General features: G+C 52.9%; 13 protein-coding genes across 13 annotated transcripts; 6 read left to right on the top strand and 7 right to left on the bottom strand.

Annotated features, from left to right (window-relative positions):
* Window positions 1-37: 37 nt before the first annotated feature.
* Window positions 38-2,116, bottom strand: NUU61_002544 (uncharacterized protein; the record flags this gene model as incomplete). The annotated part of the gene is made up of 4 exons (XM_056653126.1): window positions 38-927; window positions 1,045-1,376; window positions 1,439-1,758; window positions 1,826-2,116. 4 exons carry the CDS (start codon window positions 2,114-2,116, stop codon window positions 38-40), a joined length of 1,833 nt encoding a protein of 610 aa, XP_056514193.1.
* Window positions 2,117-2,622: 506 nt separating this feature from the next.
* Window positions 2,623-4,471, bottom strand: NUU61_002543 (putative Na/H antiporter; the record flags this gene model as incomplete). The annotated part of the gene is made up of 5 exons (XM_056653125.1): window positions 2,623-2,976; window positions 3,030-3,438; window positions 3,488-3,570; window positions 3,622-4,295; window positions 4,354-4,471. The coding sequence occupies 5 exons, from the start codon at window positions 4,469-4,471 to the stop codon at window positions 2,623-2,625; spliced, it is 1,638 nt and encodes a 545-aa protein (XP_056514192.1).
* Window positions 4,472-4,933: 462 nt separating this feature from the next.
* NUU61_002542 (RNA-DNA hybrid ribonuclease) lies at window positions 4,934-6,270 on the bottom strand (the record flags this gene model as incomplete). Its single annotated transcript, XM_056653124.1, has 3 exons — window positions 4,934-5,363; window positions 5,447-6,020; window positions 6,087-6,270. The coding sequence occupies 3 exons, from the start codon at window positions 6,268-6,270 to the stop codon at window positions 4,934-4,936; spliced, it is 1,188 nt and encodes a 395-aa protein (XP_056514191.1).
* A 2,097-nt stretch (window positions 6,271-8,367) lies between these two features.
* Window positions 8,368-10,838, bottom strand: NUU61_002541 (FMN-dependent alpha-hydroxy acid dehydrogenase; the record flags this gene model as incomplete). The annotated part of the gene is made up of 5 exons (XM_056653123.1): window positions 8,368-8,820; window positions 9,262-9,335; window positions 9,388-10,630; window positions 10,693-10,751; window positions 10,811-10,838. The coding sequence occupies 5 exons, from the start codon at window positions 10,836-10,838 to the stop codon at window positions 8,368-8,370; spliced, it is 1,857 nt and encodes a 618-aa protein (XP_056514190.1).
* A 457-nt stretch (window positions 10,839-11,295) lies between these two features.
* Window positions 11,296-11,783, top strand: NUU61_002540 (uncharacterized protein; the record flags this gene model as incomplete). Its single annotated transcript, XM_056653122.1, has 2 exons — window positions 11,296-11,304; window positions 11,382-11,783. The coding sequence occupies 2 exons, from the start codon at window positions 11,296-11,298 to the stop codon at window positions 11,781-11,783; spliced, it is 411 nt and encodes a 136-aa protein (XP_056514189.1).
* A 1,203-nt stretch (window positions 11,784-12,986) lies between these two features.
* On the top strand, window positions 12,987-15,426 carry NUU61_002539 (6-phosphofructo-2-kinase PFK26; the record flags this gene model as incomplete). The annotated part of the gene is made up of 3 exons (XM_056653121.1): window positions 12,987-13,279; window positions 13,594-14,034; window positions 14,073-15,426. The coding sequence occupies 3 exons, from the start codon at window positions 12,987-12,989 to the stop codon at window positions 15,424-15,426; spliced, it is 2,088 nt and encodes a 695-aa protein (XP_056514188.1).
* A 445-nt stretch (window positions 15,427-15,871) lies between these two features.
* Window positions 15,872-16,693, bottom strand: NUU61_002538 (DsbA family oxidoreductase; the record flags this gene model as incomplete). The annotated part of the gene is made up of 2 exons (XM_056653120.1): window positions 15,872-16,546; window positions 16,649-16,693. 2 exons carry the CDS (start codon window positions 16,691-16,693, stop codon window positions 15,872-15,874), a joined length of 720 nt encoding a protein of 239 aa, XP_056514187.1.
* A 466-nt stretch (window positions 16,694-17,159) lies between these two features.
* Window positions 17,160-19,608, bottom strand: NUU61_002537 (SPX domain protein; the record flags this gene model as incomplete). Its single annotated transcript, XM_056653119.1, has 2 exons — window positions 17,160-17,285; window positions 17,347-19,608. The coding sequence occupies 2 exons, from the start codon at window positions 19,606-19,608 to the stop codon at window positions 17,160-17,162; spliced, it is 2,388 nt and encodes a 795-aa protein (XP_056514186.1).
* Window positions 19,609-20,036: 428 nt separating this feature from the next.
* NUU61_002536 (uncharacterized protein) lies at window positions 20,037-21,429 on the top strand (the record flags this gene model as incomplete). Its single annotated transcript, XM_056653118.1, has 2 exons — window positions 20,037-20,515; window positions 20,586-21,429. The coding sequence occupies 2 exons, from the start codon at window positions 20,037-20,039 to the stop codon at window positions 21,427-21,429; spliced, it is 1,323 nt and encodes a 440-aa protein (XP_056514185.1).
* A 225-nt stretch (window positions 21,430-21,654) lies between these two features.
* NUU61_002535 (uncharacterized protein) lies at window positions 21,655-22,155 on the top strand (the record flags this gene model as incomplete). The annotated part of the gene is made up of 3 exons (XM_056653117.1): window positions 21,655-21,846; window positions 21,957-22,040; window positions 22,129-22,155. 3 exons carry the CDS (start codon window positions 21,655-21,657, stop codon window positions 22,153-22,155), a joined length of 303 nt encoding a protein of 100 aa, XP_056514184.1.
* A 499-nt stretch (window positions 22,156-22,654) lies between these two features.
* NUU61_002534 (uncharacterized protein) lies at window positions 22,655-24,174 on the top strand (the record flags this gene model as incomplete). Its single annotated transcript, XM_056653116.1, has 3 exons — window positions 22,655-22,883; window positions 22,982-23,512; window positions 23,570-24,174. 3 exons carry the CDS (start codon window positions 22,655-22,657, stop codon window positions 24,172-24,174), a joined length of 1,365 nt encoding a protein of 454 aa, XP_056514183.1.
* Window positions 24,175-24,639: 465 nt separating this feature from the next.
* Window positions 24,640-25,603, bottom strand: NUU61_002533 (DUF3632 domain-containing protein; the record flags this gene model as incomplete). The annotated part of the gene is made up of 3 exons (XM_056653115.1): window positions 24,640-25,133; window positions 25,180-25,192; window positions 25,310-25,603. The coding sequence occupies 3 exons, from the start codon at window positions 25,601-25,603 to the stop codon at window positions 24,640-24,642; spliced, it is 801 nt and encodes a 266-aa protein (XP_056514182.1).
* Window positions 25,604-25,850: 247 nt separating this feature from the next.
* NUU61_002532 (putative tetracycline transporter) lies at window positions 25,851-27,277 on the top strand (the record flags this gene model as incomplete). The annotated part of the gene is made up of 2 exons (XM_056653114.1): window positions 25,851-25,919; window positions 25,973-27,277. 2 exons carry the CDS (start codon window positions 25,851-25,853, stop codon window positions 27,275-27,277), a joined length of 1,374 nt encoding a protein of 457 aa, XP_056514181.1.
* Window positions 27,278-27,658: the final 381 nt, after the last annotated feature.

Raw genomic sequence — 27,658 nt, 5'->3', positions numbered from 1 at the left:
ATGTATATAAATCGTAACGTGCCAGCAAAGACGGGAACTACAATCTAGTCCTCAACTCCGATCCCTGCAGCTCCCCACCTCCAAGAAACTCGACCACAATCTTCTTGAAGGCTTCCTCATTCGCCACATGCACAGGAGAACTGGCCTCCGCACCGGCAGATGCAACATGCCCCGTGAGAACATCCCAAATGCGATGGAGCTCGTCGGCCGTCAGGCGGGCTACATCGGCCGCGTTCCCACGCCATGCGACGTGGGTATCCGGACGTACCAAGACCAGGTCTCGTTCCCAGATGCGGTGGGCGTGAGGCTCGTCGAGGACATGGATGTGTTTCAGGGGAATTTGGCGGGACTCTGCCGTGGTTGCGAAGATATCACTGACGTTATTATCATTAGTATTGGTGGTGGTGCTGCGCTCGACAAAATGGATCAGGGTAAATTCCGCCCCGAAGAGATCATAGATACTCGTCGTGCCGTCCTTCAGAAACACGTGCGGCGCCCGCGAACCCGGCCGCGTGCTGGGCACATATCGACCGGTCTCCCAGTGCGGCTCGGGCGACCCGTCTTGCCAGACCACGGGCGAGTGGTAGAGGCGGAGGTCCAGCTCGATGCCCCGGTCCAGCGTCTCGGGCCCGGATTCTTGCAGGAAGGCATGCACCTTCTCGCGGAGCGCGTCGCCCTGCGGCGTCGCCGCTTCGAGGAGACCCGGGTCGTGCTCGTAGATCTGGGCTAGCTTGATGTGTTCCACGAGATGGCGGTGCGCGCGCACCAGGGCGCGGACCATGATTGGTCGTCGCTCCTGACTATATGTGCGGAGGAGCAGGTCGCCGCCGTATCCTTTGATCACGGCCGACAGTCGCCAGCCGAGGTCGACGGCGTCGACTACTCCGCTGTTCATGCCGTAGCCGCCGTGAGGAGGGTTGCGATGTGCTGCGTATGGTGGCCTGTGTCAGCTTGGCTGTTTTTCTTTCTACCATCCATGATCATATTTCCCTTGCAAGGGAATACCATATTGAAGGGGTGCTGAACAGGCAATATCAAACTCACCAGCATCTCCTGCCAGGAATACCTTCAGGCTGTCGGTGTTATATTGCTCGGCCACACTGAAATTCGGCGTCCACTCGCTGTCGACCAGGATCTCATCAATCTTGAACCGGTGCGGCTGTCCCGCACCACCCAATGCCCGATATACCACTTCTTGGGGCTCAACCTTGTCTGGCCCGAGTAGGTGGACGGGGAAATGTGCCGTAAATGTGTCATCATCGTCTTGATCAATTAGAAATCCCCCGTTGATGGGAAACATATGCCAGAAACGGCCAAAAGGGAGGTTGTTGGCCAGCTCGCGGGACTTGAAGTGCACCAGGTGGAATTGCATTGGCCTAGAGAAAGGGTCGGGGTGAGCCTCTCGTCCTGATCCATGAACTGAGCCAGCAGGGCATACATCGGGCCTCCGAGCATATTTATCTCGGCCGTGCGGCGTACTCGACTGCCGCCACCGTCACAACCGACCAGATATCGACCGCGCACGGTATGATGCTGACCGTCCAGGTCGGCGAACTTGGCGACGACGCCGGTCGCATCTTCCCGGTGCGACAGGTACCTCCAGCCGAATCTGCTGCTGATGTGCGGCTTTGCGACAACGATTTTCTTCAACCACGCTTCGAAGATGATCTGTGAGCATCGCTGCTCGGCCTCGGCGGGTTGGCTGCCGTCATTATTCGCGTGGATGTAAGCCCGTTGCTGTCGGGCGGATGGGAGTCTCTAATAGCAATGACATTGATCGAGTATGAGTCTCTTGCACCGTAAAATTGAAAGGAGACCACCATACCCAGGAACTCAGCAGTCGACCCTTGGGGTTGATCTGCGTCACGAAGCCTGTATCGAATCCAACATCCTCGTTCACGGCGTCAGGCTGTACGCGATAGTCATCCGCCAATCCCAGGTACCGGAGGAGCTCCATGGAGCGACAGTTTGTTAGGTCCATCTTCGGCCATCTTGTCGTTTCGAGATTCTGCTCAGCAATGAAACATGGGATCTGCAACCGATCAAGCTGGTACGCGAGGACCATGCCCACGGGGCCAGCTCCCACGATGATCACAGGCGTTTCTTCCGTTGTCATAGTGAAAAGTTGGTCCGTCAAGCTAGACAAGCTGGAACCAGCATGCGAGCTAGACATGGAAACCAAAGTCATATCTCAACCCACAGGAGGGGCTGGGCGAACCTGCAGTATATACCTCGTAAGTGGAGAACAACGGGGACCAGTTCACCATGTTCTTACCGAGACCAGCGAAAGAGGCATGTGGGATGCAGATCAGATCCCACCAGAGCTAGTTGCATATAGCTAAGATCCACTTGCTTGACAATGCATCTTTGCTGGGGCCAAGGGTGGTAGGAAAAGCAACAAGAGCTAGAAATGCCGAAATGAAAAATAAAGCATACAAGTATTTATGTAATATGGAACTCATCCCCTCTTCGTTTCTCAACAAATGTAAGCAGAAGGTGTAGAAGTAGGAAAAAATAAAGAAGAAAAATAGAAAAAGAACAATCTCAGTCTCGTCTCACCGATAACCGGGGCAGCTTCTCCAGTTCTGGCCCCCAATTGCGCTTGGGGCGATCCGATCCAACTTAGCTCGCACGCCGTTCAGCCCCGGTACTTTTGTCATGGGCAATCAAATTCACGGGTCTCTCTGGCTCATCCGTCTGTCCCACACCTGGAGTCTGGTTCAATGGGGACCGCGAACGGACCACTGGACGGTCGATGCGGAATAATGGCAGGTGTGTATCCCGTAGATTGCGTTTGCGGCTCTGCTGGTCGAGGACTGTGTCCGTTAGAGGCGTTGCCGTGCTGTGCGTATGACGGATGTTGGAAATGGGTATCGGATCCGGTTCGTCAACAGTGCCGGTGCTGATCACACTGGAGATGGTCCGTGGAAGATGATAGCCAGCCTTTCCGACAGGGACCGACAGACCATGTACAACCTGGGTCAAGTCAGTTAGAGAGTGAATAAGAAAATATGGCTTGGAAAACTCACAATACTGCAGACAACCAAGAACCACACCACGACCTCAATGGCCTCGATCACCTGCTGCACATCCTCTCGTACCTGGCCATCGACCTTGATCTCCTGGAGAAATTCAAGACTGATTGACAGATAAAAGATGGCACCCACTCCAATCGGGCCAAAGAACCCGGCAAATGCGGCCTGGGAGAAATTCTCGATCTGGCTGATGTATTTGTGCATGGCAAGGACGATCGGTAACCGGCGAACCAGAAGAATCAAAATCCCCAGGAAAATCAGCCGGTAGATCGGAATGACGTTATTGTTCAGGAAAGATGACCACGGGCAAACTGCACCGAACCACATAAACATAGCCAAGTTGAGTAGCATGTCGATAGTCGGCTGCAGTGAATCATCTATGGTCTCGAGCCGAAACCAATCACTGGCCCTGTCAGCTTTGATCTCTGTCGCAATATCCAAAGGAAGCCTACTCTTGAGTAAAGACATTTCCAGCAACAAAGCACGCCAGAAGGTCATCCGTTCCAATGAGACCGCAAGTTCCCACAATGAACAGCTGCAATAATTATCAGCGATAACCTTGCCAGAGTGAAAAGTAAAGACTCACCGCAAGAGCAATTGCAAACACCAGAAAGCTCTCTCGGTCGACATAACGCCTTTCTTCTGCCCAATGGAGCAGCCTTCTCGACAGCCAGCCAACCACAACGCCGTAGACGATGCTCAAAAGGATGGTGTACACCCATGTCTCATAGAACCACAACCCCATTGCCTTCCCTGCACCGCCACTGAAACCTTCACCTCCCATGCCAGTGTATTTGAGCAGGTAAATAGCAAAGAAGAGAAAGGGGTAGCCAAGTCCGTCGTTGGCACCCGACTCGGCGACAATGATCCTTTGAAGTGGAGGAGGAACATGCTTGTCTGCAAACTTGCCCTTGACGATAGAGTTAGACAGCACGGGATCTGTCGGGGTCACGCAGGCCCCGACGACCAAGGCATGAAGGAACTTGAAATTGGGGACCATGGCCCAGATGATTAAACTGCTGCACATCCACATCGCAGTCATGCCGGGCCCTAGCAACAAAGACAAGCTCTTCCATTCGATCTGGAGATAGCGTTTGGGGAGCTGCACTCCGGCCAAGACAAGCTGCACCCCGAGGACCAGACGGGTGAAGTGCAGAGTGACAGCCTCTAGATTTTGCTCGGAATGCAGTGCATACTCCTCGGGCCTGATGAAATTGGCAGCATGGGGCGAGAATGCGACTCCGGCCAGCAACGAGATCACTGTTCTTGTGTGTCAGAAACAGCGAAATTCCGAGGGCAAGAAACAGAAAATACATACGTGCTTCGGACAGGTAAAATCGATCCTTGCACAGATACGACACCAATCCGAAGAGGGAGACAAAGCCGCCCAGCGTCGCACAGACAATGTTGAAGTTGACTATCGCGAGAGTTGGCATTTTGCTGCCAAATCTATGGATACACTTGAGATTCCCCTGAACGAATCCAGTGGGCGTCTTGAAGTGGATCAAAGGAGATGTTGGAATATCAGGGTCAAGCTGTCACTAATTCTTCAGTGATAGCCAAATGTGAGAACAAGCGAATGTTATTCAATCATAATTTGAGTGTGCTGGATGAAAAGCAACGAGATCATAGGGAAAGCTTGAAGAGAGTGTCGAAGATTGAACAGCATGGAAGCTTCAAGACCTTTTAGTTCAAGTGAGAGAAGACCTCTGAGGCAGCGGTGAAAGTGAACGGTGTTGGGGAGGCAAAAGAGAAATGAAGTTGCCAGCGGTTTGGTGGCGGGAGGTTTGGGTCTTGGCTTCCCCTGGGCACTCATGCATCGATCCATCTACAACTCTCTACGCCGATCTCAGGAACAGGATTTCATTATTCGTGATCGTCATGCCAATGGGAATAACTCAGAAGTCCTCGTCAAATACTTCATCGGGAATTTTCCGGCTCACTTCCAGCGCCTCGGCCTTTTCCGATATACCTCTGTGAGCTCCATTAACCGCCAGGCGATCAGCTTCCTCGTTGCCCAGGTCCTTGTTGTGTCCCTTGACCCACTCAAACAGGGTCTTGACTTTCAGCTCGGCACGCTCCTCGATCTTGACCAGAATCGATTCGACCAGATCTCGGTTCTCGACCGGCTTCTTGTCCTTGGTCATCCAGTTGTTGCGGCGCCAGTTGATAAACCACACCGTCACACAGTCAATCGCATACCGGCTGTCAGTAAATATGGTGACATCTCGATGGCGAGGAGCGATGTCGATCGCTCGGAGGATGGCGGTCAATTCTGCACGTTGGTTTGTCTGGCGATTGCCCTTCAATGGCTCGGAGACATTCCTGCTGGGAGAATCGATGTGAGTCAGAAGGACCGATGGCCGTTTTTTTTTTTTTTTTTTTTTTACTCCTACCACGGGGAAACACACCTTGAGTCACCGGGACCGAAGTACACGCCCACCCCGGCCGACGCCAACTTGGTTCCATTCTTCAGCGAACTTCCATCGGTATATATTCGCAGCATGCTCGGGATCCCTGCAGTTTGTGTCTTTGTCGCTGTCTTCTGAGGAGCTGTCTTGTACACCACCTTGCCCGTGGTCGGGTCTAACAGCACGTTGGGGTCAAAGCCATCCTCGGCTCCCCGCGGCAAGGGCCCGTCTCCCGGTGCAAACTCGACACCCTCTGCATCCTTGGGGACTTCATTCACGGTTCCAGGAGGCTGCTGTGGCACTCCGAATCCCACCGGGGGTGGGAGGCGTTCCTTCTCAGCTCCCACAAATTCCTCCGCCTCTTTTCGAGTCGAAAATTTCCGGTATCGCGGTCGGGGAAAACCGCGAATCTGCTCCTGCGCGGTAGCCCAATCAGTGTAGACTCCGGGGACCCGACCTCGCTGTATCCCGTAGAATCTGGTTTGCTCTGGTCCCTGCGTGGAGACGCCGGATGATGGAAGCTTGATGCCGGTCAAAAACGCGTTGGCTTCTTCGAAAGAAGGAAAAGATTGAACTGGCATTCATTCACGTCAGCTCCGGCTCTCGGTCACGGTGTAGTATTCGCGAAAAGCACACTCACAGACAGCTCCCTTGTACCCCGTGATTTGAGCCAGGCAGTCATTCCACCCGTAGTAAATCCCTGGCTTGAACCCCGCCTTTACAGCATAGTATTTGGCAGGGGCACTTCGCTTGCGCTTTGTACCGGCGGTGGGCGACACTTTGGGCACGGGTGCCGGACTGGGTGAGGGGGTAGTCTCATTCATGGTTACGCGGTCGTCGCAGGCGGTCGAATAGGAGAATTTCGGAAAATCAAAGGTAGGAAGTACCGGTTGAGAGGATATTTGAGGGGTGCGATGGGAGATCGAGCTTCGCGTGGCGTAGTCAATCGAGTGTCGCGGGATGATTCGCGACTGGCAGCTCCGAAGGGAACTCAAAAGCCCCAGATGTGGAGCTGAAATCCAAGCACCGCGAATTGTTGAAATCCCCGGGTGAAGGCGGGGGGGTATCTGAGAAATATGAACGGAAGAAAAGAGGAAGTTGGAGGGTTCAGATTTGGAAATGCGGTAGAAGAGGGGGGGGAAGGGGGGGGGGGGGGGGGGGGGGCCATGTCTGATTCGGCCTCCGTAGCAAGCACTCGAGCACATAGCAACATCACTCTTTATTCTCGACGCCGGCTCAAAATACTAGCGAGCGGGTGTATAATATAAATATTGCGGTTATATATATAAATATATAAATATATATATTAGTCTCTCTTTCTCTCTATCTCTCTACATCAAGCGAAGCAGAAGGTGTGATAATTGCCCGATTTTCGCAACTAGAAAGTAGGAAATCAGTGGGAATACCAGAGGTTACTAACTCGGGGAGATGTCTATATAGCTCGACTCCAGGAGCATCTAGAGGTCTGCCTTGAAAACCAGCTAGCTGGGCTTGTGATTTTGATGAAGGGTAAAAATGTAATCCTCCATCCACTGGATATCAAAGTAAACATAAGAATCAACTTCACATCCATCGGAATCATCTTATTAGCCCCAAAGTATATAGACCTTAACAAACCCAATGCGAAGGATGATCCCACGGGCCATGGACCTGCGTAGGTTCTCTTCTCATGGGCCCAAAATTCGGAGTCTCCAAGAATGGACAAGATCCCACAAAATTCCTATAGGAATTCTCTATAGGTAGGGTTATAATCAAAAATAGGCCTCCACTAGCTGCACAACCTGAAGGGCTATAGTACCTTCAGCCAAAGTGACAACGGCCACGTGATCCAGGAAGGTTGCGTCGAGTGCTTCAGCGTGGTAATTTGAACGAAAATAACATTAGGATTAGAGAGAAACATGCAACATGGTTGGCCGGATGGTGTAGTTGGTTATCACGTGTCGTTAACACCGACAAGGTCCTGGGATCGAGCCCCAGTCTGGTCATTTTTGCCTCTATTTTCATCTCGTTTTTTTTTGGTTCTTCTGGATGATATCTTATTTTTTAGCCAAGATGTAATTCGATCGCCAACTCGCACTTGATACCTAGAAGACTGAAGTTCAATTGATTATGATAGTCTACCACTGCCATTTTTCTGGATGAAGGTACCAATCTCTCTTTCTGCTTGGCTTCGCCAGTCCATACTCGGCGTAACGAGCCTCTGACCATTCAAGTTTACTGATAATTGGCCATCCGCTTGGAAACCCCGAGATGTAACTGCAATCTGTTAGGATATACTCCACGCATGACAACTCGCTTGAAGTGCCCCAAGAGCATTACATGACATGTCGGACGCACAGATTGCCTGCAGACTGATCAAAGATGATCTTCGATTATTCTGGACTGGCCTGGTGCTACTCCGCAACCAAGCATCTGTCTTTTAACTATATCAATATCCCCTCTAACTGCCTGGGACCTGCGTCGACTTACTCGTAGGCGGCACGGAACTTAGAACGGATATCTCTGTGTGCGGTGTCATCCAAGCCCCAGAAGAATTCCTCAGCCAGAGGCTCCCCGGGAACCTTTTCCCACACAAGGGATCCGATTTAGCCGCCAGGAACGAGGCCGTTCTCTTCTTGGGTGCTTTCTGTGTGGCCAAGAAAGCGAGGAACAGCGTTACAGCGTCCACACAACCATGTTAACACCGGTCAGGTTCATTTTTTGTTCTTTTCTCCTAAGAATATGGGTTTTTTGATGATATTCTTCGTAATATTCTTCCCTTGCTCCTCGGATGTTAGTTGCCTGGAGATGCTGAACGACAGGTCCATCTCCAGACTTGAACCAGGCCTCGTAGAGCACATCCTAGTAGCCATGTGCATGGATCCAAAGAAGCGAGATATAAGCCACGGCAGTGATGATAGCAAATGCCGAGCAATTTTCCCTCAGGAGGACTGATACATGTTGAATACGCCAATGACCGCGGCGCTGGTATCGCATGTAGGCTCCTGAGAGTGCTCCAGTCCGGTGAGCCAGAACCAAGCACCCAAGCCACTGGCCGCACAACCGAGGATATTCTGCAGGACCAGGGAGACATCTGGTTTCAGACTATAGCGGAGTTCACTCTGCTTGGTTACCTTACCGAAAAGGTTGTAGGCATCTTGGTAGAATAGCGTGGCAATCAAGGAGAACACTATCAAATAGTCTGGTGTCAGGGCTCTAGCGTGCACAATGTCGATAATGAGCCTGGTGAATATTGTGTAGCCGATCAGATTGATGCTGCTTCCAATTCGGGAGAGCGTCGACCACGGCCCGTTGGATAGGCGCAGAATCAGCAGCGCGCCCCAGAGCAAGGAGAGCCCAAGCCGAATCCCAAGACCGTAGAGCTCATTCGAGGTCTGGGTGGTGCATTCAAGTGAGCTCATGGTAGCGTGGAAAAAAGAAAGAAAAGATAAAAAAAAAAAAAACAAAAAGGATGGGCAAGCCTTTTGACAGTCGACGATTGTGGCAATGATGTCGATCCTATCCATACAAGTTGGGGGCCAGTGATGGCCATGAGTCAGGTCAATTGAAATACCTAACAAAATAGATACTTTGTAGATATAGAAAAAGACACAAAATGGTATATCATGGACAAAAAAGTGCGATTTTACATGTTTCCCAAGCCCCGAGGTATTTAGACGATTCACAACTTCGCTCGGAAAACACGCTGTGAAGGTTCAAGACCCGAGGGACCGTCATAAATTTGCTGGTCGACAATGCGGGTATTAACCTGAAGTAAGGAAAGAAGCAAAATCAGCGAATCGGCCCAGAAGTAAGAATACTCGCAGGGTGCATACATGTTGAGGTCCTAGTTCATCGACCCGTTCCACCCCAAGCAGACGCATACATGTCTTACTTTCGTCGGCCAGAACTAGTAAGAAGTTAGCACGGAGGTTTTCAACTCAACCGAAGATTCAACTTACTTTGTAAAGTTCGGCGAACACCGTTTACTCCGCCTGCCGCGAGGCCCCAGAGAGCAGGTCGTCCAATACCCACCGCTTTGGCGCCCAGACAGAGAGCCTTGACGACATCCGTGCCACGACGGATACCTCCATCCACATGAACCTCGAGCTTGTCAAAAACCTCGGGGGAGTATTTCCGAATTTCTAATAGGGTGTGTACCGCCGGTGGGGCAGTGTCAAGGGCCCGTCCGCCATGGTTGGAGAGGATGATGCCCTTGACTTGTGGTGCGTGCAGCGATGCAATATATGCATCCTCATGAGTCTGCAGGCCCTTGAGAATAATGGGAAGACTTGTGTGCTTGGCAAGCCAGGGCAGAGTTTCCTTCCATGTTAAGGACGGGTCAGTGCCTGCGAACAGCTGCTGGCCCACTCCACCAGATCCTTGATTCACGTCAGGAGTATCATCCGCCGTTCGTTCCGCAGCTTTCACACCGCTAGTCACGGCCATTGAGCCTCCTACAATACTGCTTCGCTCATCATCTTCTCTTTTCCCCGGAACGGGGGCATCGAGGGTGAGAACGATGAACTTGATAGCCTTGAGTTTGTTGATGCGCGCCAGCATGGCTTCGCTCTTCTTCCGATCAATCTGAGCATAAAGTTGCCAGCCAAAAACCTGATCGGGTGCTGCGTCTTTGACGATCTGTTCTGGCGTCATAGAGGCATTGTTGGAGATGACTTGCATGGCTCCGAAGCTGCGACATGCCTCCGCAATGCCTGCCTCGCCGGCTGGATGGCCCAGCCGTGCCATGGCTGCCGGGGATACATAGATAGGCATTCCCAATTTGTGGCCCAGCGCAGTCGTATCTAGGTCGCATCGCGTGCAATCAATGAAAACTCTCGGCCGTAGGAGAATGGACCGATAAACCTGGGTATTGAAGTGCTTGCTGAATTTATCGTCGGATGCCGAATAGTAATAGGCCCAGGCCTTCTTGCTCACTTGCTTAGTGGCCACCTCTTCAATCTCATCTAGGTTGAGGAGGGTGTCGACGGGAGGCGGCCCCTCGGCAGGCTCTTGCGTCTCAGCTGGTGCCTCTACCTTGGGCAATGTGTTTGCATCCACGGTCCCCAAACAAGCCTCGGGCTTGAGTTCTTCCTCGAGGATCCCCGGAGGATGAATTGGATCATATTCTTCTGTGGCATCCTTGCCCGCAAGTTTCAGGATAATCTTCGCGCCGCCGGGGTGACTGGACAGGAAACCGGTCACCTAATGACAGAATTAGCGGCCATCGCAAAGAATTGCTACAGACAAGGAAGATGAATTCGTACATCATAAACTTTTCCATATAGAATCACCCAGCAGCTGTCCCGGGTGTTGTGTTTTGCGACTGGATTGGCATTGTCAGTATGGATCGACCGGTGCGGAGGAGAGAGGAGAGGACCAGACCTTCTGTCGCATCAATAACTTTGGCCATTTTCAAGTACAAGAAATTGGCGCGACCACAATAACCCCCAGAGGTCGACACAGGGTATCAGGGTATTTTAGAACAGAGTAGAGGTGCCCGGACGAGAGTCGGAGAAGACACCGACCTCATGGAGCGTGGGGAACAGCGGCGACTGGACTGCCGCATTGGGCAAGTTGAATAGCCGAGGGGTTGGAGAATTGGAATTGGGCCAACGTCATTGGTGGGGAAATTGTCTGGTAAAATTGCACCAAGAAGACGTGAAATTGCAAGTCAAATAAACAGAGCAATGAAAATAACCAGAATGACATACTGCGAATACTGCGATGAATAACAAGCGAAAAAGCAAAAAAGCAATGGACAACACCCTCGCAGTCCACGTGAGCCATGTCCGTGCCCGCTTCTCCTCACGGAACTTGACTTCCTGTAGCTTCGAACATCTCGTCGCCTTTCATCAGGACTCTTCGTCATGTTCGAGGTTGGTTGGCTCTCAAATACCCCCTCTTTTCCCTCGATGAGATTTTCTTGCCAGGCAGTATATTCTAACCAGCACAGCGACGAGCCGCGGATCGATATCGCCTTCGAATGCACCGAGCCCGCTCGGCCGTGCTGACCTCAGACGAAATCGTTGAGGTGCGCGCAGCCCAGCGGACCTTTGAAGGTGCTTATGTTCGGACCGCTCTCTCCCAGTTCTCCTTTGCCCTCGTCGTACTCAAGATTTTCACCGCCGAATTCTACAGTATTGGGGCGCTGTTTGCCATTTACGGGACCGGTGTTTTGATTATCGGCCTCTTCCGCCGTGCCCAAGGAAACCGACAGTTCTTCTCGGAGCTAGGAGAAGATGGGATTCATCGCCACAAATTTCGGACCAGTGGGAATGCCGTGGTGGTGTTGACCGCGCTGAGCATTGCAGCATACGCGTGCTTGATCGGTCTGACCCTGAACCTGGATCGCTGATCCCGAAATATCCTGCGGGAGATCACCTACCGCGTATTTCAGATACTCGGAGCCTTGGGGCTTTGGTTTCCTGCGCTATGTGTTACCCCCTGCGTTACCGCCAAGCGCCAAGAGATTCCACACTAGTCCACGGGGAAGGAAGTCCTCCAGCCGGGACTTGCAGCCGAAGGGATCGCCTTGAATGGACGGTAGTTTGCAGTTGGCCGGAGATTGATCTGCAGTGCTGAGAGCCGAGAGCCGCCAAGGACGCCGAGGACGCCCCGAAGGAAGGGAGGACTGGCCCGAGCGGTGAAAGGCAGGTTGCACCTGCTACATGCGTCGTCTGGTTCCCAACTTGCTCTCTGGCAAGCTAGGTTTTTCTAGACCAGACCAGAACCCGGTCACTTCGTACCAGCATTGGCAGTGATATATCGCTAGCTGCTCGCCCAGACGGAGATCAACAGCACGGTCACTTGTGGTGGCACTGTTTCGGTGAATATCAAAGCATCGCACGTCTGAGAGACAACAGGGATAGCGTCGCGGCAAGTGCTGATCCACTCCGGCGTGTTCACTGGGTCTTGGGAGCCAGGGCCAAGCATTCTGGGCTGGAGATCGAGTGGATGTATCCCTTATGGACTCGCAAGACCTTCCTCACACCACTAGTGACGCATGTATATAGAGAGCCTGACCATCCAAGCCTTCATAAATCCCATTGTTAGTGAGCTGGCTTAGAACCTGTTGACTTTGACATCATAACGTGGGTGATCCTGGTGCCCCAATGATCCACTATAAGCCTGCATAGTGTTCTGTGACTTTATAGGTTGATCGACTGCTTTTTATTTTTTTTATTGACTCTATATTTACTGGGCAAATTGACTTGTTCTCCGCAATTGCGCTCGGTTTTTGCGCTGTTTGCCCTGAAAGCATTTGGTGAATGATCAAGGGATCAACACCGAAAGCACCTAAATCCCTCCTACCAGAACCCAAGACCATCTTCAACCATCTGAATCCGGGTGTTTGGTCGAATCAACCCTCATCGCTCTGAAGTTGAAGTGACGTTGGGTGGTTGAGTCATCCACCTTTGCCCACATTTCCTCCCCTCTCATCTCTTTTGACCGCGGGGCTTTCATCAAACCCATCGACCTGAAGACCCCTTTCGAGTTCTCGAGGAAACCAGTGATTCACCTATTTCTTATCATCACAGCCTCTGATCCCCTGCCGGGGATGGCGCAACATTCCAACATTGCACGGTCGGCCCTCATGACGTCGGCCGCTTCGCCTGATCCTTCAACGCTGGACCAGAGGAGTAATAATAACCAGCCCAACGGTGTCAGTTCCAACGGACCGAGTGACGGCTCGGGGAAAGAAGGAAGCCTGATGCCTCCCCCGAAAACCGTGGTCGGACGAGCGCTAGGAAATGACCTGCATTCCGACAAAAGCTCGCAGCTGCACAAGGGCGGAGTCGGAGCTGCCCTGACTGACACTCCGATTTCTACCGCACCCCCGTCTCCACAGATGTGAGTCTTGCCCATTTTCCAGTCCTGTTACTCGCTGGGGGGTAAGAACCTTGCTGCCAACGTCCTTTTCTCCGATAATCTGGGCTTATGAAGGGTGTGACTGATCGGCGCGATAATACGCGCCGACAAGTCTAGTCCCGAGGCTGAGAAGATTCCCTAAGTTTGTTCCGGAGTACAAGCTCGTCTCCCTGTCTTACCCCAGACGCTTTGACTTTTCATTAGTTCTTTCTTTCATTATTATTCTTTCCACCTTGTGTCGCGTGTCTTGATTCACAGGCTTGGCGATGAGTTATCTAACATGTTTCTACCGCCAGATTGGGTCGTACTCAGCCCGGAACTCCCAACCGAGTGCGAGCAACTACTCTTGATATTCCGGGGCTGACCAAGTCCAAGGTCTCCCCGGATGGTCGGATCGCCCAGCGCGATGTTGGCGCAAAGCTGGTGATTGTCATGGTTGGCCTCCCTGCCCGAGGCAAAAGTTACATCACCAAGAAGCTGGCTCGGTACCTGAACTGGCTTCAACATGACACCGAGATTTTTAACGTGGGAGAGCGTCGCCGTGTGGCGGCGGGAAAGTCCCCATCGCCGGCTAAGCTTGACCACGGTCAGGATAGGAAGCCGAGTTCTGTCCACAGGGACCTGGTTGACTCGGTCCGTCGATTAAGCGTCAGCGTCGGGTCTATGAACCCGGCTGAGGAGACGCCGCCGGAGAATGATCCCCCCTTCCACCGCCCGTGGTCCCAGCCAAAATTCTTGTGAACGGCGAGGAGCCTGAGTCGGTTTCACAGAATAGGAGTACTATCGTGCCGTCGTCCATCGATGCTGGCCCCGCCCAGTCGTATCCAAATGACGAAAGCATCAAAGAAGCTTCTCCTGAGCCAATCGACCAGAACGCCAGTTTCTTTGATCCTCAGAATCAGCAGGCCGTGAAAATGAGAGAACAGGTGGCCCTTGACACCCTTGATGAATTGCTCGAATACATTTTGGAGCGAGGCGGCAGTGTTGGAATCCTTGATGCGACCAACAGCACAATGGAGCGTCGCAAGGCGGTTGTTGATCACATCCGCAGCCGGGCCGGCCCCGAGCTGGGAATTTTGTTCCTCGAAAGCAGCTGTGTGGACGAAGCCTTGTTGGAGGCCAACATGCGCCTGAAGCTCTCTGGGCCTGATTACAAGGGCCAGGACCCGGTGGAGGCGCTGGAGGATTTTAAGAAACGAGTGGCCCTCTATGAGAAATCCTACGTGCCACTTGGAGAATACGAGGAGAAACACGACATGGCCTACATCCAAATGATCGACGTTGGTCGCAAGATGGTCTCCCACCAAACTCATGGCTTCCTTTCTTCTCAGGTAGTCTACTATCTGCTCAACTTCAACCTTTCCCCGCGCCAGATCTGGATCACTCGACATGGTGAGAGTGTCGACGACCAAGCTGGCCGTATTGGTGGAGACTCAGACCTCAGCGAGAACGGCAGACGGTACGCCAAGGCCCTGGCTCGCTTCGTTGATCACCAACGGCGCCAGTGGGAGCTGTACCAGCGACAGAAGGATATGCTGAAGCACTTCCCTCCACGCCCTGGTGACAGCACGCCCCCGAACCCGTCATACATTCCTCGGGATCGGCCACGCAACTTTTGTGTGTGGTCATCGATGATGCAGCGGGCGATCCAAACCGCCGAATATTTCAACGAGGAAGAGTATGACGTCAAGCAGATGAGGATGCTGGATGAACTCCATTCTGGCAAGATGGAAGGCATGACGTACAAGGAAATCCAACACCAGTACCCAGAAGAGTATGCCAACCGCAAGAAGGACAAGCTCTACTATCGATACCCGGGGCCCGGTGGAGAAGGCTACCTGGACGTGATCAACCGGCTACGGACTGTGATTGTCGAGGTGGAGCGTACCACAGATCATGTACTGTTGGTCGGTCATCGCTCTGTTGCGAGGGTGCTCCTTGCCTATTTCCGTGGCCTCAAGCGGGACGAGGTCGCTGACTTGGATGTTCCGATGGGCATGTTGTACATGCTGGAGCCCAAGCCTTATGGGGTGGACTTCAAGGCGTACCGCTACAACACCGAGAGTGACTGGTTTGATTACCTCCCGGATTATGAATTGCACCAGGTGGGTGCACAGATGACGGGGTGAATGTTGCCGACAGGGGCAACCAATTTGCTGGCTGAATTGCCCTTTGATTATGACTTGCTATGACCTTTGATGACTTGTTTCTTGACATACTTATGGCTCTGGGCTTGCTCGCTTCGAGTCTCTGTTTATTTTTGGTTGCTTCATAGTTCCTTCTTCTAGGCTTGTGTGGGAACGTGTATACAAATTTCCCCGTCTACATCCTGGTCTTGTATTATCATGCCGAATCTCTTTTCACTTTGGCTTTGGATCTCTTCTTGCTTCTGTCTTGTTGGGGATGGAAAGTTCTGATGCATGAGAGGCGTTTGAGTGTTTGTTGCTTTGTTCTTATGCTCTTGGGGCTGGATTACTTGTGATCCTCAATAAACAATAAAACACTTTCAGTCCGAGTTCATTTCGATATCAGTTTCCAATTTTGTTTAGTATAAGCCATCCCCACTACTCTCTTCTATTCATCCCGCTTCACCCGCTCAAAGACCTCCAAAAAGCCTTCAGGTTCATCCGCTCCTTCGACACTATACTTGTCCTGCACCAAGAAATACGGTACCCCTGTCACCAGGCGCCTAGACGCCGACTCTGCCTCCAGATCGACCTCGGGCCCACCAGCATCAGACTCGAGCCACTTCCGCACCGCCTCACAATCCAGCCCGGCACCCGCAGCCGCATCAGCCAGCACCTCCCGATCCGTAATATTGCGCTCTTGCTCAAAGTATGCCCGGAACAGATTCTCAACGACACGTGTCTGCAGCCCACCCACGGCAGTGGTAGTAGTAGCCGTGCTCAGCGGCTGCGCAGTCTCATCGGCAGCAGCAGTCATCCGCGCCTCTTCCTGGCCCGCATACCAAACTAGGCGGTGCGAGTCGCGCGTGGAACCGGTGTTCCCACCGAAACGGAACGCAATGCCGTCGCCGTCGCCGGCGGCCGAGAGCCGTGAGAACATCGCCGCCATGCGCGCGGCCCCGAACTTCGCCCTGTACATCTCCTGCTTGTTGATGCCCGGGTACCCCGGAGCTGTCGGGTTGAGGTAGAAGGCCTGCCAGTGCAGGGTGAAGGTGTCTGTTGGGTGGGTTGTCTTGTGTGCGGTGATGGCGCGTGTGAGCCGGCGGTAGCCGACGTAGCACCACTATAGATAAGAGTGGTTAGAAGTGAATATGAGAGGTCTGTTGTTTTTTTTTGCTGTTGTGTGTATGTATGTGGATTTGGAGATGCCTGGGGCTACACTTACGGGACACACATTGTCGGAGATGATCTGGATCTTGAAGTTGGTCATGGTATCAGATGAGGTGTAGTGGAGGGAAGTATGACGGCAGAGTTACTGTCGCGGATTTGTTCTGGCAGGGATGGACCAAAGCCAAGGAGACTATCTAGCTCGAATATGAAGAAAAATAAAAGTAGAGTAGAACAAAAGTTCTACAGAAGAGCTCTCTCCAGCCCTGGAGAGCTGCTTAAATACTTTGATCGATTTGTCAGCCGATCTATGCCCGGAGACCTCGGGAGTATAAAATTCACGAAGTCTTCGGTTGCTGATCCTTAGATACTAAAAATACAGCTTCTTGGAGAAGGCAAGATTGGAAACAAACAATTGTAAACAAAATACGGATGCAATGCAAAGTTATTCTCATACTACACACGCAGCTATAAACTCCGTTCATGACTGGAATGAAAACAAGCACATCCCCATCAAGACAGCTTTATAAATGGCAAAAAAGCACAAGAGTCCACCTTGACACGGCCTGCTAGGCCTGATTGACCAGCCTCAATGAGGCCCCCGAGTCATGATTGACTACAAATGAAGCGTTGGAGGGAACAGGATTCCCAACCGGCGGCACATCGTTTCCACCCTTCTCCAGCACCGAGGAGTACTGTTGGCCAAACTTAGCATGGAGAGTCAACCCGCGGAAGAGATGAGATGCCTTTGCTTACCTTGAAAACAAAGTTCAGAACGAGGGCGATCGCCAACCCGATGCAGACGACGATCGGACCAAACATGTTGTCCAGGTCCTTGCCGCTTCGTTGGTGGATAAGCCGAGCCCGTTTCTCATAGATGAACCAGCCCCAGGCTGCAGCAAAGATAGCAAAGAAGGTGTAGACAACAGCCAATGCTTGGGCCACCGGGTTGTGCTTGCCAGCAGCGTTGTACAGCCCCAGTGACAAGCTGGACAAGAGAATGCTGATATGCAACCATTTGATGAATGTTCGTTGGTTAGCGAGCCACACCTTACTTTCCACGCGAACAGGTCCCGAATCCTTAATCCAGATGCCAGGGTGTCGTACCCCAGGAGGCAGGGCTACGGTATCTCGTTGGGCCCAGCGCGGACGGGTGACTCCCAATGATTGCAAGAAAGTTCCGAAACGAGACGGTTGCGGGGGTTCTTCCACCGCAGCCGTCGAGAGTTCCGGCTCATTCTGCTGGGGCTCATGACCAGGGATCGAGGGACGGACGGGTCGTGTCGTAGATTCGACAACCCCAGAAGGTTTCCGTATTGTTGAAGGTCTTCGCAGCGTCAAGGGAGAGCCGCTTTCAGAATACTGGCGCAAGGGCGACCCGCGGCGACCGCCAGGGCTGCTTGTCGTCCCCATGAAGCTCCCGACTGCCATGTCATCTTCCGCTCGCTTGGCCAAACGTTCCTGTTCTTCGTGGAATGCAGTTTCAGGATCACGGCGGATGTCATTATCCAATTCACCCAGCCAAAAAGGGAAGCTATTGACGTGGTCTTCAAATAATTGGGCAACGCCATGGACGAATTTGGAAAAACGTGGCGCGTCCTTAACTAGGTGAGAAGCCATCAGGTCATTCACCCACTCGGCATTGTGAGCCTTTCCCCGAAGCTTGATCTCGAGTAAGGCGTGGGGAAAGCGGGAAATTTCGCCAGTTCTGACCGCATTGAAAGGGTAGCTCACGGCACCGTCATCAAGATCCGTGCGATGCCATTCGCTCGGATCACGACAAGGACGCTCACGGTCAAGCGCATCTTCCCGGATCAAGGCAAGATTGGTATCGAGAGAAATACGAATGCGATCATCGCCGGGGATCTGGAAGGCTGTTCGTGTATAATTGGCTCGGAGCATAGGCTGCAGATTGTGATCCTTGATAAAAGATTGCAGCTCGTCCACGTCCCTCTTCAGGGCATCTGCTTGTCCCGATTCACCATGATCCATGCCCTCCATGCGATGAACCTTTTTGTCGAATCGGTATTCGCCATCCAGAAACTCTTTGACGTGCTTCTCTTTGATTTGCACCTTGACCTCCCGGCTGCCATCGTCGTCGGTAACAACCTTCTTCTCCAAAAATATGGCCGGTTTGTCCTGGAGATGTCCCGTCCAGCGCAATCGCAGAGACCCAGCCTCCGGAGCTCGGTCAACCTTTTGATTATAGAGATCAAAGTGGGGATTATCAAAGTAGAGCGAGCTAATGGTCGGATCCTCGGTCAGCGTGTCCAGGTCTTTCGAGGTGCCGGGGTTATAGATGAGGACGGGTAGACGGCGGAGAATGTAGGTCTTGACTTCCAAAACGTTGTCTGCATGCACCCAGAACTTGTAGGAGGAATAGGCGTCCCGACCAAAGCCACGTTCGGCCGGGTCCTTTGGCGGCACGATGTCACGACTGAGGGCCTCCCGAACAAAGGAGTACATCACCGACAGTCGATGAACCAGGGGCGAATAATCTTCCGAGTTGAAAGGTAGCTGTGAGAGACGTACTTGGAGCAGAGGTCTCACACGGTATCGAGCTCCCCGCTTGCGGTCGTGCTTTTTTGCGGCCTTGAGGAAGCCGGTGAAGTTGATTCGGCTGTATTTTTCGAGTTCACTAACTTCCTTTGCGATGTTATCCAGCTCTTGCAAGACCTCTGAGGCAATAGTTCTCTTCTCCTGGTCGTCAAGGGCGGGACCTTCTTGCTCTGAGGGCGGGGCTAATGGCCGCAGCTTGGCTTCGCACGCCGACGTGCGATCTCGCAGCTGCTGGGAAGTTTCAGATTGGAAGGCATTAACTTTGTCCAGCTGCACATTGATCAGTTCCTGCACAAATGCCTCTTCGTCTTGTTCTGTCCACTGGCTGTCCTCCGAGTCGCTGGCGTCTTCTCCGGTGACATCATGCTCTCTCAGAAGCGTCTTCAGCTTGGTGTAGTCGATGTATTTGCCCTTCCAAGGCGGGTACACTGAAATCCGAAGAGTCTTCCCGAAACGCATAATGTAGCCGATCCAATTGGGAGTTGGATAACGTTGTAGCTACTTCGTAGCTCGGTGCGTGGGAGCTATAAGCTAGCTGGTGGGGAAGGGACAAAATGGAGAGAGAAGAGACCAAGGCGTCAAGGGAAGTAAAAAGGGAGATGAGATATGGCAAGTGATCAAACGATGCTCTGCGTCATCTCGAGGGAGCTCGGAGAGTTGTGAACGGCGCAAAAAGAAGGGGAAAGGAAGTTCGAGACTTGAACCGCACGTGCGTCGATGTCTGGCCAGCGATTGCCGCATGCAGCCAATCAGCGGGGGGTAGACGGCAGGATCGGGTGTTGGTTATTCCGATGTGGTATTGGTATTTCAAATACATGGTTCGGTATCGGATGCCTCTGACCTTTCTCCCGAGGCCTCTTCGTTGATGGACTTGCACTGCGTGGATGATGGAGTCTCCCACGTCGGACGCATCGAGGGGGCTGTCCCACCATCTCCATCAAGTTCTTACCGAGCTGCATCGGCGGCCCTATCCTCATATCCCAAATCCACCCTCTTGCAAGAAACGTGCGTCCGTCGCTTTGATTGTCCGGGTTCGGCCGACTTATCACCATTGGCCAAGCTCGACCCCTGCGAATGATCCTTCTCGGTCTGTCCCACAACAGCTGGATGATTTCTTTTCGCAGCCATGGGTTAAGCAGGGTGATCCGGAGGTTCTGTTTATCAAGCGCGCTTCGCGAGTGGGCGATCGATGGACGGGTCATGTTGCGCTTCCGGGTGGAAAGCGAGACCCCGAGGATCTAGATGACCGCGCAGCGGCAGTTCGCGAAGCGGCAGAGGAAATTGGATGGGATCTGACAACGGAGGACTGCATCAGTGTGGGCAATCTACCCGAGCGAGTTGTCACGACGAGCTGGGGTTCTGTTCCGTATGTTTCATCCACCTTTTTGCGATGCGATCTATGCCCTGGCAAGAGAACTAACCGATAGCGGATCTAGACTCATGGTACTCTGTCCATTCGTATTTCTCACCACCCGCAGCGACTCTCCTACACTTCGATTACAACCCTCCGAAGTGGCATCGACGCATTGGATACCTCTGCGAGCACTGCTGTCCCCATCGCAACGCACGGTGGAGTATGTGGACATGTCACAACGGTTCGCAAGTCAAGGCGGGTTTTTGACTCGCTTGGCTGTCCGGTCCTTGATTGGGTGGATGCAGTTCTCTGCCATCCAGCTCCTCCCATCCGAAACCCAGCAATGCACCTCGGTCCCAGGGTTCGTCCCGGAGAAGAGCTCCCAGACCACCACGCTCCAACGTTTTAAAGCATGGTGTTTGAGCAATCAAGCAGATTCAGGAGACACAAGTCGTCCTCTGCTTCTCTGGGGCCTGACCCTCGGCGTGTTGGCCGACTTCTTGGACATGCTTCCCCCTCACACCACTGTGGCGCTGTGGCAATACCCGACCTTCACGGCTCCTGACCTGCGCTTGATTGTGAGCGTGGTAACCTACCACCTGCGGAAGCGTAATTTGCTCAAGGTAAGGACGGGCGCTCGCCCTAATGCTACTGCAATGGATAGCGAAACAGCCGTGCTGCCGGCCACACAGGAACCCGACTCCATCCAGGCTCACAATGAAGTTGGCATTGGCGGCCTAGGTGTTGGACGCTATTATGGCCCGACTGATCAGGCCCCTGATGGAATTTCGTACGCGGTCGGCATTATGCTTCAAGGATATTATGAGAAGCTACGGATGGCTATGTACGTGTTTGTGGCCTGGCGTATGGCTGTTGGATCGGCGGCTGCCATAGCCGCATGGCGATACCTGCACCGACTTCGGTAATATAAATATAATATAGCAACGACTTACGGTGCCTTGGGACCTGAGGAAGGGTGTGCCTCAGGTATACCGAGGGCACAAGCAAAAGTTGCAAAATGTAAAATCATTACGTCAGTAATATATCCCCTGTATCATTACCACGTATTGTCAGATTGACAGCTCCCCACTTTTGGAGCTCTGCGATAAACACGCTTCGTAAACGCCCTCATCGACTACAATTCCCTCGCCATGGCAGCAACCCAGAAGCTCTATCCGCGTGGCACTGTCAAGCGCATTGTCAAGGCGCACTCAAACCGGAGTGTTAGCAAAAATGCCGATATCCTTGTCCGTCGTAACCCCGTCGCATTACAACGGTATCCCATGGCTAATCAACGTGTTTGGGTGATAGATCTTTTTGGACTACATGCTGTTTATGCAAGAGTGCGTTCCCTCCCGTCTAGTTCTCCATGTCCTCGGACAAGATCGCGTTTCTCGCCCTGCTCGTACCGCCCTCGATGACCCAGAAATAACAAGCTTATGGCTCTTTGTAGGCTGATGCGCGAGGCTTCGATCCGTTCGCGCAAGTCAGGCGAGAAAAAAACATCTCGGCCAACACAGTGCGCAAGGTCACTGAGGTGCGTGTCTCTCCTAAGTTTCGACATGATTGGCGTGTCTAGCATGCGGGTTGAGAGATAGAAGGTCTAACGACAATATGCTGTCCAGAAAACCTTGCGCAAGTTCCAAGGGTAACTTAGGGTTCTTGTCTATTCTCATCTCGTTTTTTTTCTTGGCCTCTTTTCTCTCGAATTAGGCCTCGGGCGCATGGTGTACGTGAATTTTGAGGGCAATAACAGGCGTACGGCGCTTAGTGTGATACCCAGAATCAGTGTGGGATGGGACATGAAACAGGCGAATATTCAGCAAAAGAATCCTTTCTTCCTAGATTGTGGTGATAAAATTCCCCTCAGCAGATCCGATTCTCCAGAGGTATACTTCGGAGGGTCAAGTACCTTAAAAAGCACCTTAAAAGCCTTCAGCGCCTTAAATTGCTGCAGGCCCACCAAAGGGTTCGGGTGACTTCCACCCGCGTCGATTCTGCTCCTCACCTTCTCTCTCTCTCCTCTCTCCTCTCTTCTTCAATTCACATCCCGCTTTCTCTTATCTTCTCTTTTCGCATTTCTCTTCTTTCCTCAGATTGTACAATCACATCCCCACCGATTAACTTCAGCTGTGTCACCCACATTCCATCATGGCTCCCATTTCCGCCAACCAGAAACTCAAAGACCCCAAGAACAAGAAGCAAGATCTTTCCAGGGCCTCGAGCATCTCCAAGCCAGAGCCTGAGAGCCCTGTGTCAGATGCGAATGGCAACGAGAATCCTTACTTGAAGGACCTGCAAAAGTATGTGAGCTGGAGCTTGCGATCGCGTGAGCTTGCCGCTTCGGCTCTGACCTTCGAGCTATGGATTCCAGACCAAAGTTACTAATTTGGTACATCTACAGGAACCTCCGAAATGCCGCAAAGAAACTGGTGAGTGATTTTTCTAATCGCTTTCGCATCCAAGGTCACTGACAAGACATCTCATTGAAACAGAATGCCACCTCCAAAGTCGATACGATCCTCGCCGAGAACCCGGACAAGTCCCTCGATGAACTCGTCGCTGAAAAGAAGATCAATGCCGACCAGAAGGCTCAGGCGCTGAAGAAACCTTCTCTCCAGGCTACCATTTCCCAGATCGAAGAGCAGATTGGCCACTACAAACAGTTTGCCGCCCAATGCGAGGAACGGCTGGCGAGCCAGAAGGCTGCGTTGGAGAAGACCCATCGCGAAGAGCTGGATGTTGTGCGCGGAAACGCCATTGCCGACGCGACTGAAGCTGGCACAAAGGTGCTGCGGGAGCGACTTCTGACTCTGAGTAAATTCCTGTGCGCGGCGGCGAATATGCGACGTGATGGTGACGCCGAGTCCCTCGAGAGTCGTGCATTTGAGGGCGTTCTTTTCCAGGTCTACGGTGGCTCCCAGGATGCTGTCAATGCCATGGTGAAGTTGATCGATGGTGCGGACGAGAAGGTTCTGGGCGTCGAAGGAGAAACGCTGGAGCTCAACTGTTCGTGAAGGTGCCCTTGCCGTGGGACTTGGATCACTTGCTGATGTTCTAATATAGATGGCGACGTGAAACAAGCATCGAACAAGTATGCGCCCGTCGAGGAGACCCCGTCGGAGCCCACTACGGCAACAGTCACCTCGGACCCGACTCTGGCCAACGCGGGCCTCACCGAGCTTCAGGATACTTCGATTGGTGGCGAGGCTGCAATCACTGCCAATGTCGCACCCAGTGCCACCGCGCAAACTGACCAGGTGGCCCCGCCTGCCCAGACCCTGGTGTCGGATGCTGCGAACCCTGTGGCGGAGTCGACTTACAATCCTAATTCGTTCACTTCGTCGGCAACTACCAACGGCTTGGTCGAGATCCCTCGTGACCCCGCAGAGACCGACACTGGCCTTCAAGCTACTCCGGCAACTGTGGACATGGGAATGAAGAACAACCCGACCGCCGCTGAGGCGTCGGGTCACGGTGCGCAGGGTGCTGGCTCCAAAGCCCAGTCCGGGGGACGGGGCCGCGGTGGACGTGGACGCGGACGTGGCGAAGGATTCCGCGGTCGGGGTCGTGGTGATTTCCGGGGTCGTGGACGTGGTGGACGTGGTGGCCGCGGACGCGGTGGAAGAAACAGCCCGGCGGGAGAAGCACCCGCAGCCGACAACCAGTGATCGTGCTAGGATCTCCTGCCTCAAGCCTGTCCTCGATGCCGCCTTTTCTTTTCTTTTCTTTTCTAGCATGATTTCTGAGCCGCCTTGCTGCCTCTTATGGGACTCTTGTTCTCGGCCGCCGGGTCTGGGGTGATGGATCACGAACGCAACGAATTTTCTTTCCGAGGAGCTATGGTCTTCGATATCTTTTCTCTGGCTTGCCAAAAGTTCCTTGACCATGTCCTGCTTTGATTTGAGCGTGTATATTTCCCTGAGGTGCTTTCTGATTTGCCTCCCCTACATGTATTCTATGACTCTTTCTTCTTCGGCGCGTTGTGACTGGACTGGACCGGCTCAGGGCGGACATGGGCAGATCATAATGAATGTGACACGCAGAACCAAGCATTCTTGATCTGTCAGGTTTTATATCTCTTACGTAGAAGTCGATGCGGCTGTTGGTAGACTGTCTATTGCCTCGTATTTGTACTATATCAAGTGGATTTCCACCAGCTCCCCCAAGCTATGTTGAACCAGAGGCTCCATGACATCTGCTGCCTTGGGTGCCAGTTGCTGGCACTCTGCATTGGCCCTACTTCCTTCGACTGCAACCAAGGCTTTCTGCCAGAATCTCCATCTCTCCATACCTAACGTTGGCCCGGTATAGAACAGACCACAACTAAAGCTGCTGTCTGTCTCGTCCTCCGCCGGGGGCTCTTGAACCACAGTACGAAAGAGACACGGCGCTGGGTAGAGGAACCAAACGGTGGCTCCACTGATACGTTCACTATAGTTTTCCGGATTTTCAGAACTGTTTTCTTCGAGAGTCTCGCACATGGTGGAGACGGCCCATGAGGGGCTACTGATGACCCCGTCTGCTGTTAGGCGAGCCAGAAAGGCGCTGAGGTCAACGTAATATGCCTGCGCAGAGGTGGAAGGCTCAAATTGCGCTGGATGGTTGATTTGACTCGCGTGAGCATTGTCTTTGTGTAACTTGTTGGTAGATACTAGAAAGACTCATGGACGTACGGCCATACTCTTCCTGTAGAGTCCATATCAATCTCTCCAGGACGAGTTGAATGGCTTGTTACTGATGATAACATTATTAATGATCATTCTTTTGGTGATATCACGATGAATTTCCGTGAGTACTTCATACCTGAGGTTTCTCGAGGTCACTCGACTGAGTGGATTGTGTCAGGCGCTGTATCAGCCGCGCGAGATGGTCTTTGGCCGGATGTGAATGAGGAATTTGTTGAGCTACCTCGATGACAACATGCCCGAATGCGCCCCGGGGGTATTCAATAGGTTTCCCTGGGCCCACCGGGTCCAGCAGCTCATGGATCAAGGCCGTGGCGTGCTCAAGAGACAAACCCGTGTTTGGTGGATCCAAGTAACGTTGAAGCACACCAAATGCCTGCGAGTCCGACCGAGTAGTGGCCATATACTTCATTCACGGCAGAGTCTGTATCATCTAGATGACAGTTTAGAAAGACATTCTCGTTCTGCATAGTGATAAGCAGGAAGAAACGAGAGAAAACTGTTGAGAGAAGAGAGGAGTATACATGGTCGGTGGAGCTACCCGCGACGATCAACAATCGAGGGATGACGCGATATTGCCTCTTGATCTTGCTCTCCTCCTTTCACTCACTCTCTACACCCTACACCCCCCTTTTTCCTTCTCTTTTCCTGGCGCCAGCATGGCAATCGCTGGCGCCCAGCGTAGGCAGGTCCTACGCGTGTTGATGATCTCCTTGCTGTTGGATCTGGTGCGCATCTCCATGCTCTCCACGTCTCCATCCCACTTTACTGACTGCTCTAGATCTCCTTTACCTTCATCCTGCCGCTCTTCCCGTCGCTCCTGGCCTTCTACCACGCCCAGGACCCGTCTCCCGACTCGCTCCTCAACCGCGTATTGCATTACCTCAATGCCTACAAGAACGCCTTTGCTCGTCCTATCGATGCCCGCTATGATATAGTGCTCCTGGGGGGTGCCCTTGGTTCCCTCTTCTCTCTGCTGCAGGCCATCGCAGCACCTGTCATCGGCCACCTGTCTGACCGGCATGGCCGTCGTCGTGCTCTGCTTACCGCCATGCTCGGGAATATCTCCAGCGTCGCGCTCTGGGTCTCGGCCACCGACTTCCGTACCTTCCTGGCCAGCCGGGTCGTCGGCGGCCTAAGTGAGGCCAATGTACAGATGGCCAATGCGATCGTCGCCGATGTCACCGACGCCACCCACCGCGGTGCCTCCATAGCCTTGGTCGGCGCATGCTTCAGCGTCGCCTTCACGTTTGGTCCTATGCTCGGCGCCGCACTGAGCTCTGTTGAGATCGTGGCTGCCAACCCATTCATCGCAGCTGCTATTGTGTCTTTGGCCTTGATCTTTGTTGAGACCCTCTACCTGTGGGTGTGTTTGCCCGAGACGCATCCACGACTGACAACACTCCCGCGCGAGACCGAGACCGAGACCGAGACCGAAGGCAAGAATAAGGGCCAAAGCCAGGCTGCTGCATCGACGACAGAGAAGAATCCCAAGGCTCAGGCTCCCACGCACATAAACCACCCTTCTCTTCTCAATGCCCTGCACTTTCTCTTCCTTATTCCTTTCTCCGGTCTGGAATTCTCCCTCCCCTTCTTGACAACAACCCTCTACGCCGGCACCACCATCGCCAGCCCCGCCGCCCTAAACGGCCGTCTCCTCTCCCTGATGGGACTGATTGCTTCCCTGCTGCAAGGCACCGTTGTCCGGCGGCTGCCCCCACTGGTCACTCTGCGCGTGGGCGTCGTCGCCTGCGCCTTCTCATTCTTCTTCCTCGCCCGCGTCTCCTCTGTCACCGAGCTCTATGCCGCCGGTGGCCTGTTGGCTGTTACCAGCGCCACGGTGGTCACGGGCTTGAACAGTCTCGGCAGCTTGGAGGCCCGCGACGCCAATCGTGGGGCCGTGCTGGGTCGTCTGCGGGGCTGGGGACAGGCTGGTCGTGCAGCTGGTCCCATTCTGTTCTGCACTTTGTTTTGGTGGGCTGGTCGTGAGGTGGCTTATACCGTCGGTGGCGTTGCAATGTGTATCGTTGCCGGCGGAGTGTTTGTTTTGTTGAAGTCGCCTTCCGTACACCGGAAGAGCGAATAAGTTGGGAGGCACAGAATGCCTTATTGTGCTTCACATTTCCCTGGTGTAGGTTTTTGTGGGCCGATATAGTTTGGAGAGGCATTGTTCATGGGTTGGAACTACTCGGGTACGTGGTGTTGTTGGTGTTGTCTGCGTGTATACAACTTCAACAGTATATGAAATAATTCAGCTCGAGGGTATAATACATGAAGATTTAGAAAAAAAGAGTGGTGAGGATGTAGATGGCTCAATGGTCCTGCCGGGACACAAGTCTGAGATGGCAATACACAAAACAAAAGGCAGCGTCAATCGTACAGACTTTCCTCGAAATGAGGCCGAGAATATATCGCCAAAGAGCATTGTAATGCCCGACCATGGGACTAAGAGAAAGAGAGAGAGAGA

This window comes from Penicillium alfredii (assembly GCF_028826965.1).
Source record: "Penicillium alfredii strain IBT 34128 chromosome Unknown utg000004l_segment0_segment0, whole genome shotgun sequence".
Taxonomy (NCBI): Eukaryota; Fungi; Ascomycota; class Eurotiomycetes; order Eurotiales; family Aspergillaceae; genus Penicillium; species Penicillium alfredii.
Note: the sequence above shows the minus strand (reverse complement) of the source record. Positions and strands in the feature narration are given on the sequence as shown.